Source organism: Muscardinus avellanarius (genome assembly GCF_963383645.1).
Source record: "Muscardinus avellanarius genome assembly, chromosome: 5".
Classification (NCBI taxonomy): domain Eukaryota; kingdom Metazoa; phylum Chordata; class Mammalia; order Rodentia; family Gliridae; genus Muscardinus; species Muscardinus avellanarius.
Genome location: NC_137790.1, coordinates 116,497,134 through 116,511,025, shown reverse-complemented (window position 1 = coordinate 116,511,025; position 13,892 = coordinate 116,497,134). Strand labels below are relative to the sequence as shown.

The 13,892-nt window shown below is 44.5% G+C and overlaps 1 protein-coding gene across 3 annotated transcripts in view; it reads right to left on the bottom strand.

Annotated features, from left to right (window-relative positions):
- MED12L (mediator complex subunit 12L) overlaps window positions 1-13,892 on the bottom strand; it is a gene marked incomplete at both ends in the record, with an annotated part of 383,094 nt that overhangs the window by 262,432 nt on the left and 106,770 nt on the right. For all 3 annotated transcript variants that reach the window (XM_080695435.1, XM_080695436.1, XM_080695437.1), the window contains one exon: window positions 3,945-4,076. In XM_080695435.1, coding sequence (XP_080551561.1) covers window positions 3,945-4,076 — 132 coding nt within the window. The remainder of the gene's footprint in view (window positions 1-3,944; window positions 4,077-13,892) is intronic.

Here is a 13,892-nt window from a genome sequence, read left to right as displayed (position 1 = left end):
ATCCCCGCACTTGGGAGGCTGAGACAGGAGGATTGCACAGGTTCGAAGCCAGTCTCAGCTACTTAGTGAGGCTCTCAGCAACTTAGTGAGACCCTGTTTCCAAATAAAATATAAAATGGGTCTGGGAGTACAGCCCAGAGGTAGAAAGCCTCTGGGTTCCACCTCTAGTATCATCAAAAAGATAAAAATAAAAAATAAAATAAAAAATAAATAAAAAAGGAAATCGGGCTGAGGATGTAGTTCAGAAGTAGAATGTCCAAATGTCCCTGGGTTCAGTCTCCATAGCAGAAAAGAAAAGAGGAAGAAGAAAATCTAGAAAGAACAACGATATGTTGGAGAAATTCAGCTGTAGTTACTAAAGTTCATTCACTGCAATTCACCCCCCAGATGGTCTATTTATAATGTATAGAGAGAAACCATGAAAGGCTCTTCCTCATTTGCACATTGTGCAACAGGCCATTTGTTTATATCTGAACATCAGTACCTTCAAGCCCCAATTTCAACAATGTCAATGGGAGTTTTTTTTACTTTTTATCCTTTTTTTGCATGCACGTGTGTACGTGTGTGTGTGTGTGTGTGCATGTGCGTGCGTGTTTATGGTACTGGAGATTGAACGTAGGGGAATTCTACCTTGGAGCTACGCCCCTAGCCCTATTTTTTTATTCTTTATTTTGAAACAGGATCTAAGTTGCAGAGGGCCTAAGTGGCTGAGGCTGGACGCGAACCTGCAATCCTTCTGTCTCAGCCTCCCAAGTACTGGGTTTACAAGTGTACACTACCATGCCCAGCTTTGAGCTTTTGTTTTTGATGAACCTAACTTTCCCAACAGGAGGAAAGAGATGCCTATCAAAATATTCTTTCTGTTTCTGCTTTTGTTTTTAGGTGTTATTTTTGTTTGGTTTTGTTTTGCTTGGGTTTTTGTTTTTGTTTTTTGGGTTTGGGGGTTTGTTTTGGGGTTTGGGATTCTTTGTGGGTTTTTTTTTTTTTTTTTTTTTTTTTTTTTTTTTTTTTTGCAGTACTAGAGATGGAATCCAGGGGCATTCTACCTCCAAGCTACACCCCCCAGCCCTATTTTATATATTTTATTTTGAAACAGGTTTCACTGAGTTGCAAAGGGCCTCACTAAGTAGCTGACGCTGGCTGCAAACCATGATCTTTCTGTCTCAACCTCTTGAATGCCGGCATTACAACCATGCGCCACCATGCCAGCTTTTATCTTTTTGTTGATTTTTTTTTTTTTTGATAGTTGTTTGTTCTTTGTTTTTGTGGTACTGGAGATGGAAACCTGAGGCATTTTACCTCTGAGGTATCCCTCCAACCCAATCTTATTTCTTATTTGGAAATAAGGTCTTGCTAGGTTTAAAGCCTCACTAAGTTGCAGAGGCCGGCTTCAAACCTTCGATCCTGCTGTCTCCAAAGTACTGAGATTACAGGTGGGGACCACTGCACCTGTCTGTTCTTCCCACTTCATCTTTTGAAAACTTCACAGGAAGTTGGTGTATTAGAGAGCCAGCTAGACATCTGTCCATGCTCAGAGACATCTTCCCAGCACTCTGTATGCTGAAGGATGCTCTGAAACTGACCGTGAACAGGACAGGCAGCCCACTGCAACCCAGCTGAATCCAAAGGGAAGGGCAGGTGCTGAGCACCTCACACAGTAGCGAGGTGACTGTGCACCCAGCGAGCGAGGTGTGCTAGGGAAGGGCGGCTTCACATCCCAGAGCAGTGGCAGGCCTTCCTGGGAGGTGACGCAGCACAGGAGATGACGCTTCCTAACTGGGAATGTCAGGGCGAAGCTGAGCAGGCAAAAACTAGCGAGCAGAATCTGCCGCCCAAGGCACCAAAATCAAAGTGAGTTTGGGAACGGGAAGGAAAGAAAAAGTGGGATTAGAGCTGGAGTTACGACCGGAGGCTGTGCAAGCCAGGTGAGCGGCCAGGAGAGTTTTAGTAGAGGACACTGTGCCCTAGCCACGTTTCCAAAAGACCACTTTAGCTGTTGTAAAGAGGACAGTGGAGACCAAGACAGGAAACAGAGAGAGGCTCGAGGCCAGGAAGCTGTCCAGATAAAAGAAGCTGAGGGCCTCCTGAGATCACACACAAGCTCCCTGTGGTCAGCCCAGCAAGGATTGCAGGCAAAACCAAAGGCTCACTTAGAAAACATCCCTTCCAAGTCACACATGGTGGTGCACACCTGTAGTACCAGTGCTGGAGAGGCTGAGACAGGAGGATTGCAGGTTTGAGGTCAGTCTCAGCAACTTAGTAAGACCCTGTTTCAAAAAATAATAATAATAAAATAAAATAAATCCGGGTGTGATGGTACACGCTAATAATCCCAGCATTTGGGAGGCTGAGACAGGAGGATCACAGTTCGTGGACAGCCTCAGCTACTTAGTGAGGCCCTTTGCAACTCAGTAAGACCATGTTTCAAAATAAAGAATTTAAAAAAATACAGCTGGGTGTGTATACTGGAAGTAGAATGCCCCTGGGTTCCATCCCCAGTACAGAAAGAAAGGAAGAAAGAAAGAAAGAAAGAAAGAAAGAAAGAAAGAAAGAAAGAAAGAATTGGAGGTGTGACTCAGAGGTTAAACACCTTTGGGTTCAATACCCCAGTAATACCAAAATAAAAAAAAAAAAAGAACTTCCCTTTCACCAAGTAAGTGTCAATGAAGTTAGCTTTGTTTTGTCCCTTAAAATTTAAATCTGAAGCTTTATTGGCTTGTTCTAGAACTAGAACATAGTATCAAAAACTAATACAAATTAGTATCTATAATCTCACACAATCAAAACTGCCTCAAGAAAGTATTGCCATAAGCACTAAAACATAATATTGCTTTAATCATCATAAAACTTGGTAAATTCAGGGTATGGAGTGCACACTTGTAATCCCAGTATTTGGGAGGCTGAGACAGGAGGATCATACAGGTTCGAAGCCAGCCTCAGCTACTTAGTGAGGCTCTCAGCAATTCAGTGAGACCCTGTTTCCAAATAAAATATAAAATGGGTCTGGGAGTATAGCCCAGAGGTAGAAAGCCTCTGGGTTCCACCCCCAGTACCACCATAAAAAAAAAAAAATTAAATAAGTAAATAAAAGTTGGTATACTTTACATACACTTGTTCGTGTGTATGTGATATAACTCAATCTCACAAAATGAGATTTTATTGTTTTAAATCAGATAAATGTTAAAGCATTACTTTAAAAGATGCATTTCTCTGTTTTTTTGTTTTGTTTTTGTTTGTGTTTGTGGTACTGTGGATGGAACCCAGGAGCATTTTACCTCCGAGCTATAACCCCTGCCCTATTTTTTATTCTTTATTTTGAAACAGGATCTCACTAAGTTGCAGAGGGCCTCACTAAGTAGCAAGCCCAGATCCTCCAGTCTCAACCTCCCAAGAACTGGAATTACAGACATGTGCCACCACGCCCGGCTTAAAAGATGCATTTCTTAATTAGTCCAGAACACAAATTGCTAGTCAGGCATTGTGGCCCCCCACTTAAAATCTCAATACCTGGGAAGTTGAGACAGGAGGATCACAGGTTTGCAGCTAGCCTTAGCAACTTGGGAGGCCCTCTGCAACTTAGTGAGACCCTGCTTCAAAAAGAAAAGAAAGAAAGAAAGAAAGAAAGAAAGAAAGAAAGAAAGAAAGAAAGAAAGAAAGAAAGAAAGGAAGGAAGGAAGGAAGAAAATAGGGCTGAGGGTATAGCTTGAAGGTAGAATGCCCCTGGGTTTGATATCTGGTATCAAACAAACACACACATAAATTACTAGCTATATCAACTTAGAGGGACCCTGCTATAAAGTTCTCCTTAGGTAAATCTGTATATACTCTCTTATTTTTCTCAAGAGAACAAACCAAAAAAAGGCAATAAATAAGGTCAGAGAAAAGCACCCTCCTCCAAATACTATGTTACAGCATTTGATACTTAGGACAGCGGGCGGACCCACCTCAGCCTCGATCTCCGCCTGCCTCTTCTCCAGGAGCTTGGCCACGGCCATGGCCCTGTGCTTGCCCGACCGCTTGCAGCTCACGGCCCACTCACACAGCAGCGTCACCACCGCTTCATCGTTGGGGGCGACCTGGTGACCGAGAGAGACATCAGATGAAACGTTCGTCGCAGTCAGGAGGCCAGAGATGGAGAGCCTGAAGCTTCACTGCCTTTTCCCCATATTTTATTCCAGGAGCTTGCAAAAGTAAACACATGTCAGTTTTAATTGAAATGCAAAGAGTTAAACTTTCCCCTTAGAGAAAGGAAATTGTATTGAATCTCTGACAACTCCACGGGACCTAGGGTTCCTCACAGACGGTTTCTCTTACCCCAGGTCATAATCTTGCCCACAGATTCTCTAGAACTCAACTGCAAATCCAAACAGAAAATGAAATGACCCCTGAGCCCAAGGATGGCTGCCATTGAGTCCACACGCTGCACTCCAGCAAGACCCAGGACCTCGATGACTGCCTCGTTCCATGCAAGTCCAAACAAAAGACCTGATCCGGTGAGGAATTAGGTGCCGACTGGAGGGAAGGCTGGCGTGCTGACCAACGACCCGTTCTCAGAAACAACCAACATGAAAAGTGACAGCCAGAAAGGACCAAATGACAAAGCAAAGGGCCAACAATTAATAGATGACATGGCTGCAAAGTAGCCTGGGGTCTGGTCAGGGCTCAGCATGGTGCCAAGACCATCAGCCTGGGAAAGGGCTACAGTGACTGAGGGTCCAGGAACTTTAGAGACCCACATGGCATGAATGAGAGGGATAACAGCCAAGAGAATGCACTCCTATCCAACCTGTCCTTCCAAGAGAGCACTCGATGGAATGCACTGCAAGGTCTAAAGGATTTCCCGATGCATTCAAACATTATACTAGATAAAGCAGCACTAACCTTTCTCTACCAGGTGATAAGTTCCTAACATCTCAGAATCCCCAAGCTTAAGTAATATGACATAGTTGTGAACAGTCCCTGGAAGAACATGTGTATATAAACGCACGTAAACTTAGCCCAACATGCTCAGGTTTATGGCCTCTGTGACATCATCCCAGAATCTGGAACAAGAATCTCTGATTGATCTTAGCAAACCATTCAGGTCATAAAAACTATTATATTTCACAAATTTCTACTCATCTAAGTACCATGACTTAAAACACACATTAGCTGGGCATGCTGGTGCATGATTGTAATCCCAGTACTTGAGAGGCTGAGAAAGGAGGATCACAGGATCCAATCCAGCCTCACCAACTTAGCAAGGCTCTCAGCAACCTGGCTAGACCCTGTTTCAATACAAAAAATAAAAGGGGCTGGTGGTGTAGCTCAGAGGCAGAATGTTCCAGGGTTCAATCCCCAGTACTTACCAAAACTAAAAATTATTTTTAAAACTGCTATAAGACTTTATTAATCTAATCAGCACTGTGCATCTTACATCTTAAACATTTGTTTTTATTATTTCCTGCATATTGAAAATCAGATGAAAATATACTGCAAATGAATAAACAAAGAGCTGGGAGTGGTGGTGCACACGTGTAATCCCAGTACTTGTGAGGCTGAAACCAGAGGATCACAGGTTCTAAGTCAACCTTGACAATTTAGTGAGGTCTTCCGCAACTTAGCGAGACCTTGCATGCATATAAAAAATAAAATTGAGTTGAGGGTTTAGCACAGAGGTAGAATGCCTCTGGGTTCAATCCTCAGTGCCACAGAAAATAAATAAATAAGTAAATAAATAAATAACTTGTTACAAATTTCGACCACTTCACTCCACTGTTGGCATCCTGACGGTCTAATTTTTTTTAACTTTTTTTTCCCACTGAAGATACTATGAGACTGAACATCTAATTAAAACGGTAAGACAGCACTTCATGAGGCCCTGCACGTGATCAATATCGCCTCTTCAACTAGGTGAGAGAACAGATTTCTTGAGATCTATTAAATGAAGTACAAGAAGTGACCTCAAAAAGAAAATTCTTATTACCACATCCACCCTTAAACCAAGCAACAGCTACGTGCACCCACCCATACCATCTCTTTGGAAAAATATAAATGCACATAAACTCATTACATGTGGTAGGCTGAACATCAACAAACTCAGTATACAATTGATGCTGAAACCACAGAAAGAAGATAGAACTGGTCCTAAATATGGCCATTTAAAACACAAGTTGAAAGCCGGGTGTAGTGGTGCATGCTTGTAATCCCAGCATTTAGAAAGCTGAGACAGGAGGATCACGGTTTGAGGACAGTCTCAGCTACTTAGTGAGGCCCTTTGCAGCTCAGTGAGACCCTTTTTCAAAATAAGGAATGAAAGAGCTGGGTGTGGTGGAACAAATTTGTAATCCCAGAGCTTGGGAGGCTGAGACAAGAGGTTAGCACAGGTTCAAAGCCAGCCTTAGCAATTTAGTGAAACCTTGTTTCCAAATAAAATATAATATAGGTCTGGGAGTATAGCCCAGAGGTAGAAAAGCCCCTGGGTTCCACCCTAAGTAACACACACACACACACACACACACACACACACACACACACACACACCACGTAAAACAGGGGATGAAAAATAGGCCATGGAGGTATAGCTCAGAGGTATAATGGCCCTGGGTTCCATCTCCAGTGCAAAAAAAATAAAAATAAAAAAAAAATTAAAAGCTTAGCAGATTTACAGGTAGTACTAATAAAGATAATTAGCATTAATTACTTACTGAATTAAGAGTCAGATGCTATAATAGATGTGTTTTAGGCATCATTTCATCTTCACAAACTATGAGCTGGATAATATTATCTTCTCCAGGTTACAGAGGAGGAAACCAGGGCACAAAATGGTAAGTAACTTATCCAAGGTAACTGAGCTAAGTGGCAAAGCTCTGGGGAAATTAACCAAACAGGTGGAGTTAAACCACCAAAGAGGTGGGTTAGAGGACACAAGAGCGGAGCCACAGGGATCCGCAGGGCTCATGGTGACCTTTTGTATGAGCTCCACGCTTGCCAGGCCTCTTCCCACCCCACCCTCAGAATTTACAGCCTCAAGTACTCTGCACACTTGAGCTATACCTTGTATCTCCACATAATAGACATCTTCCGCTCTGTATCTTCCCAAATACACTGTATCTTCCATGATACTAAGTATTTCTGTGTGACCTGAATCTTCCACAACAGTTTTGTGGCCATTAGATCTCCAGCTGTTGGCAGTAAATACCCCCGAAGAGGAAGGTTGGGAGAGACCTCTCCACAGGAGGGGGACCGCAAACACACTGGGAAGGAAGGTGGGTGTGTCGGGGCAGTAACTAGCTGCTTTTCAGCTGGTACTGTACAATGGGCGATAAGAAATTGTTGGGGGACCTCCGGCATGCATTCCCTAGCTTATAACTCAACACGTAAACCAGGCAGGTCAACAAAAATGGGGTGGGGCATAAACTCAACTGCGGCACATAAAGGTCAGGTCAGAGAAAAAGACAGCAAACTTTCACGTCTCATCCTGGCACACACTCAAAATCACCTGTAATCCCACGTAGTAACACCTGCAGTTTTAAATTTCCAACCCCAGGGAGAAGCAGCAGCGATCATAGAAAACATTTATTGAGCGGGTCTGGGCCTTGTACATTACAGCTTCGAGGTAGGCGTGGCTGTTTTCCCTTTACAGATGAGAATAATGAGTTCACGTTGCTGAACAAGGAGAGCAGAAATGAAGGACTAGGAAGCCCTAATTACTGAGCCTCCATACCTTTCTTTTCTTTTATCTTTGGGGATGGGGGGCAAGTTGGCGGTTGGACCCAGGGCCATTCTACCTCTGAGCTATACCCACAGTCCTATTTATTTTGAAACAGAGTCTCACTAGGTTGCTGAGGGTCCTGCTAAATCTGCTACTAAGGAAGCTGATGGGCACAGAGGTTGCAGGGAGGCCACTGCCACCACTCTCCCCCAGCACCGACCTCCACCTCTCTAAGGACAAACCAGACTTTGTGTGTGTGTGTGTGTGCGCGTGCGCGCGCGCGCGGTGCTTGGGATTGAAACCAGGGGCATTCTACCTCTGAGCTACACTCTTGGCTTTAATGTTTTTTTTTTTATTCTTTATTTTTGAAACAGGGTCGTACTAAGTTACGAAGGCCCTCACTAAGTAGCTGAGGCTGGCCATGAACCCAATCCTCCTGTCTCAGCCTCCCAGGTACTGTGATTACAAACGCACACCACCACACTTGGCTCAGGCCAGACTTCTAACCCACAGACACACAGAACCTGAAATCCCAGGAGCAAGCTGCCAGGGACTTGTGCTTCCCCCAGGGCTTGCTGCAGTAGGTGCTCATGTTGGCTGACATTTGTCTTTTCAGGGTTTTAATTTCAGTTTCTACACAGTGCCCAGCAAAGTGCAGGTTCAACGGATACTGCTTAAGCATAAAGAGTGAACGCAATAACACTGTTCTATAAAACCAAAAGCAAAGAAATGGATGGGGGAGAGTTTACAGGTGGGATTCCTTACTATAGAAAAATGTGTGAAGCCGGGCGTGGTGGCGCAGGCTCATAATCCCAGCACTTGGGAGGCTGAGACAGGAGGATTGCACCGGTTCGAAGCCAGCCTCAGCTACTGAGTGAGGCTGTCAGCAACTTAGTGAGACCCTGTTTCCAAATAAAGTATAAAACAGGTCTGGAAGTATAGCCCAGAGGTAGAAAAGCCCCTAGGTTCCACCCCCAGTACCACAAAAAAAAAAAAAGAAAAGAAAAGAAAAAGAAAAACATGTGACTTCACACAAAAAGTAAGAAATTAGATGTTTTCCCTAATATATGGAAGCTAGGGAGAAAAGGGGTCATAGGAAGAAATGTAGACAAAGGAGGAAAAATCATAGATGAGCAAATAAAGAGAGACCTGAGAGGTGTGGGAGGGGAGAAGAAGGGAATTCTATAAAGCACATGATGTACATTCACAAACATGTCAACCACTAGGCCGGACATGAGAAGGGGGAAGGGGGAGGGAAAGGAGTGGGGATTGGGGAAGGGCTAAATGAGTGATGTGTGTATGTCTGCCTCTACCATCTTGTACACCATCAAGATGTATGACAACAATGCACCAATAAAAAAAAATTTTAAAGAAAAAGAAAAACGTGCGACTTCATATTCAAGCCTTCCCATTCCCACGTGATGAGTCTGCGCTGATGGCCCCAACGTTATCATGTAGCATCCCTGGGATTTACCGGTTACTCTTCTCTGGTAAGAGTTGCAGAATGGAAAGAGGAAGGTATAAATATTTCAAAGGACATGCATGGCGACACAACTACAGTGTGCATAAAACAAGATAGCTTCTCCATGAACTCCGAGAATCAACGAGGAAACCACTAGAACCAAGAAAAGCATGAGCCTGATGACAGAACAGAACACAGCAGAGCACGCCGGCCGCGCGTGATGTAGAACGTTAGGCAGTGGATTAAGATCCTTCAGAATCTAATGCACAGTGCACCCCACTTCTGTTCTCCAGCCTGTGAGAGCTGTGAGCTGTTCTTACACATGAGCGTACACATCTAGAAAAACACCCAAAAATAGGGGGCAGAATTAATGTTGGCTACTACTGGTATAAAGAATATGTTTGTTTCACAATAAGCCCTGGGATTTTTTTTGTTTTGTTTTTTGTTTTTGTTTTTTGGTGGTACTGAGGTTCCTGGAAGTCCTTCTACCTCCTGCTACACTCCCAGACCCATTTTTATATTTTTATTTGGAAACAGGTTCTCTTAAGCCAGCGCGGCTGGCTTCTAACCTGCGCGATCCTCCTGCCTCCGCCTCCCAAGCACGGGGATTATAGGCGTGCACCACCATGCCCGGCGACAATGAGCCCTGTTCTAACTCTACTCTTTATTTTCTGGTGGCACTGGGGATTGAACCTGGTGGCATTCTACCTCTAACCTACACCCCAGCCCTATATTTCTTTTCTTTGTTTTTGTTTTGAAACAGGTTCTAAGTTGCAGAGGGCCTCACTAAGTTGATGAGGCTGGTCTCGAATCTGCAATCCTGTTTCAGCCTCCCAAGTACTGGAATTATAAGCGTGTACATCACCATGTCCAGCTAACAACAATATTATAATTTTGACAATTGAACAAAAAAAGGCCCAAAGGTTAACTTGTCAAATGTCAGAAAGCTGCCAGGTCACAGTGTCAAACCCAAGCTACTGAATCCAAGAGGGAGTTGCTGGGCAAGAGAATAGGGCGGGGCCCAGGTTGCAGGCTTAAAGAGACTTAATATCAAAAATACATTCCTGTACTATGTATACTATAATTATAAGATAAAATAACATTGAAAATGAGACAAGAAAAACAGCCACAAAATTCAAAACTCACTAAGATCCTGCAAATAACAGCACTGTTAATCTGGTCTCAAGGATTTCGAAGCCACCCCCAGTGACAAAATGGTGAAATCATTATTAATTCTGCAGCATGTAATCAACGCTAATAACGCTATTTGCATCTATAACAAAGACACTGCTAATGTGAAGACCGGGTTTTCATCAGAGGTGGGATTTGCCTCATTATTCCTTTCGGGGGTGTGCACAAATCTGACTGAACAAGCAGCAAATTAGGCTTAATCTGTCAATCGACAAGCTGAGAGTCTACCAACGTTAACAGCGGGTCTTCTATTCTTTAGCAAATAAAGGGAAACTAATTGGCAACTACATCAGGGAGGTGGGCTTCCTCTAAAAATTAGAAGATACTTGGTGATATTATTTGCTATTTTAAAATAATAAAATTTTTAATGCCCTGCATAGATTATCAAATAATGGGAGCCAGGGACGGGAGGAGATCAATGACTCATTACTGCAAGCAACAGCTAATTAAAAGGACTTGAGATCAGATGCTGAATAATGCTCTCCAACTGCTCTTCAATCTCTGACTAAAAAGACATGTTTACAAATGAAATCCATTACTCTTCATCAACATCAAACAAAAGAGACACATTTGGAAAAATGACGTTATTCCTTTTATAGCCTTAATGAGAGACAATACGGGCTAATGGGCAGAGCAGTGATAACAGCCAGTCATGGTCTGGAACCTGACACCTAATGTGGAGAGCTGTGTGAATTTCCAGAGGCACGTAAGCTAAAGGTGGTATTTGCTAATGGAGAGAACGTGAGCCTACGTGCAGGGGACAAGCAGTACCTGTAGGGGCCAGGAACACCACGCCAGGGAAGAAGCTGAGACTCTAAACTACAAATTCAAAAGTGTATTACATAATATAAATGGCATTCACCTTTTTGTGGGTGGGGGTAATGGAGATAAAACCCATGGGCCTTCTATCTCTGGACTACACCCCAGACTTTTTTTTTTTTTTTTTTTGGCGGGTCTGGGGATGGAACCCAGGGACATTTTGACCGCCGAGCTACACCCCCTGCCCTATTTTTTACTCTTTAATTTGAAACAGGGTCTCACTGAGTTGTGGCGGGCCTCACTAAGTAGCTGAGGCTGTCCGCGAACCTCGGCGACCAACCAGGTCTCAGCCTCCCGAATGCTAGGATTACAAGTATTGCGCCACCAAGCCCGGCTTAGTTTTTTTTTTTTTTTTTTTTTCTTTTTTAATTTGGAAACAGGGTCTCGCTATGTTGCTGAGGCTGGCTTCAAACTTGCAATCCTCCTATTTCTGCCTCTCTAGTACTGGGACTACATTCATGCACCACTGTGCCAAGCTGAGTCCTGGTTTTAGAAAGTGACTTTTTTTTTTTTGGTGGTACTGGGGTTCCTGGAAGCCCATCTACCTCCAGGCTACACTCCCAGACCTATTTTTACATTTTTATTTGGAAACAGGGTCTCCTAAGCTAGCGCGCGCAGCTGGCTTCGAACCTGCGCGATCCTCCTGTCTCTGCCTCCCAAGCGCGGGGATTACAATCTTGCGCCACCACGCCCAGCTTTTTTTCTTTTTACATTAAGCAAGAACAACAAAAAGATCCCTGTGATCCCAGTTCTCTGAAGTCTGAGACAGGAGGATCCCAGGTTGCAGGCCAGCCTCAGCAATTTAGCAAGACACTGTTTCAAAAATAAAAAGGGCTGAAGCTACAGGTTAGAGGTAAAACACCCCAGGTTCACTCTCCAGTACCAAAAAACAACAACAAAAAACCCACCCACTAGGCATTAAAAGGAAAATGATCTATTTCACCTTTCTGTGGTGAATCCTATCCAACTGCTTCCCTACAGAGGGAAACTGGGAAAATCAAAGATCTGTCTAAACAACTGACGGATCCTGGCTGTGCCTTATGGATCAGAGGACTGTGCAATGGATATGGATGTGTGTGTGCACGTGTGTATGTGTGTGTGTGCGTGCGCGTCTGTGTGTGTGTGTGTTCACAGTAGCCCCAAGGGACCCACTATCATGGGTCCGATCACAGCCATCTTTTCTCCAAAGTGCCCATTTACGTGCTGGACATTTAAAATACATAAGTGGTTTGCTGATAGGTTTTCATGATATTTTCTCATGGGAAAGAGGTTGCCCATTTTACAAATGAGAAAGCTGAGACTCATCAAATGTAAGCTGCCCAAAGAAAGGCACTACTAACCTGATTCCTCAGCTGAGAACGCTCCTGTAGGGCCATCCCTACCTCCACCCGCGCAGTCTCTTGTGCATCTGAGCAGGTACCATCTGTCTGTCTGATATATACGGATGTCCTTTCTGTCCTCAATCCCTGTCCTTCCAAGCCAAATCTTAGAGAGGTGTTTCCCCCTCCACTTTGCTACCCCAGCAGCTTTTTAATGAGTTTAAACTTAAGCCAGGCATGGTGGCACACACTTGTAATCCCAGTACTTGTAAACTGAGGCAGGAGGGCCACAGGTCTGAGGCCAGCCGCGGCAACTTAGCATGATCCTGTCTCAAAATAAAAAATAAAAAAAATAGGGCTGGGGTGTAGCTCACAGGTAAAATGGCCTTGGGTTCAACCACTAGTACCACAAAATGAAACACTGAGTGGATTTCCCCTTGAGCACCTGTGTGGCCCTGTCCTGGTGTTAGGGCTGATGATGTGCTGTGAGCAGAAACCACACAGACCTGGACACCATGGAGCTACAGCTGCAAAAGACAGATGTGGAGGGAGCGCGGCCATGACAGAAACCAAGCTTCCATCTTCCAGCAGGTGGCAGCCAGACAGAGGGCCTAAGCCAGACATAGCCCCGCATGGCCCAGGAAACCCTATCCCGAGACCAGTAAAGCCCCACTTTAAAAGCCTTGCTAAGCCAGGTGTGGTGGCGCACACTTGTAATCCCTGCGCTTGGGAGGCAGAGACAGGAGGATCGCGCAGGTTCGAAGCCAGCCGCGCGCGCTGGCTTAAGAGACCCTGTTTCCAAATAAAAATATAAAAATAGGTCTGGGAGTATAGCCTGGAGGTAGAAGGGCTTCCAGGAACCCCGGTACCACAAAAATAAATAAATAAATAAATAAATAAATAAATAATAAAATAAAACCCTTGCTAACCAAGAAGTCAGTGTGAACTTGCATAAAACAAATACAAGCAACAGGTGTGCAGGCTCAGGAGCAGGGAAAGGAGAACCCTGTCCTGGAATGTTCTGTCTGGCACAGCTGCTTTGGGCCTTCTCATTACTCAGGAAAAAGGTCGCTTCCTGGGGCCCAAGAGAGAGAAGTGAAAGGCAGCTGTTGGTGCCGCCCTTAGACTTTGCCTTCCATCCTTGTCCCAAAGCACCCGGGGATGCAGCTGCCCCCGCCCTCACACCCATCCCAGCAAAGGGAGGAACAGAGGAAGGAAGTGGGCGCTGCGGGCCTCCCCCACCCTGATGCCGGGGCCAGGTGTGTGAGTGTCTAGAACCAGAAGATCCCACAGCCCCCCAACATCTCCCTCATATGGATGATGGGCCCTATTCCCCCTCTCATTCACCCCCAAAAATGGATCTGAAACTCGCAACAAGCAAATGACTGAGTACCGACTGCAGGAAGTG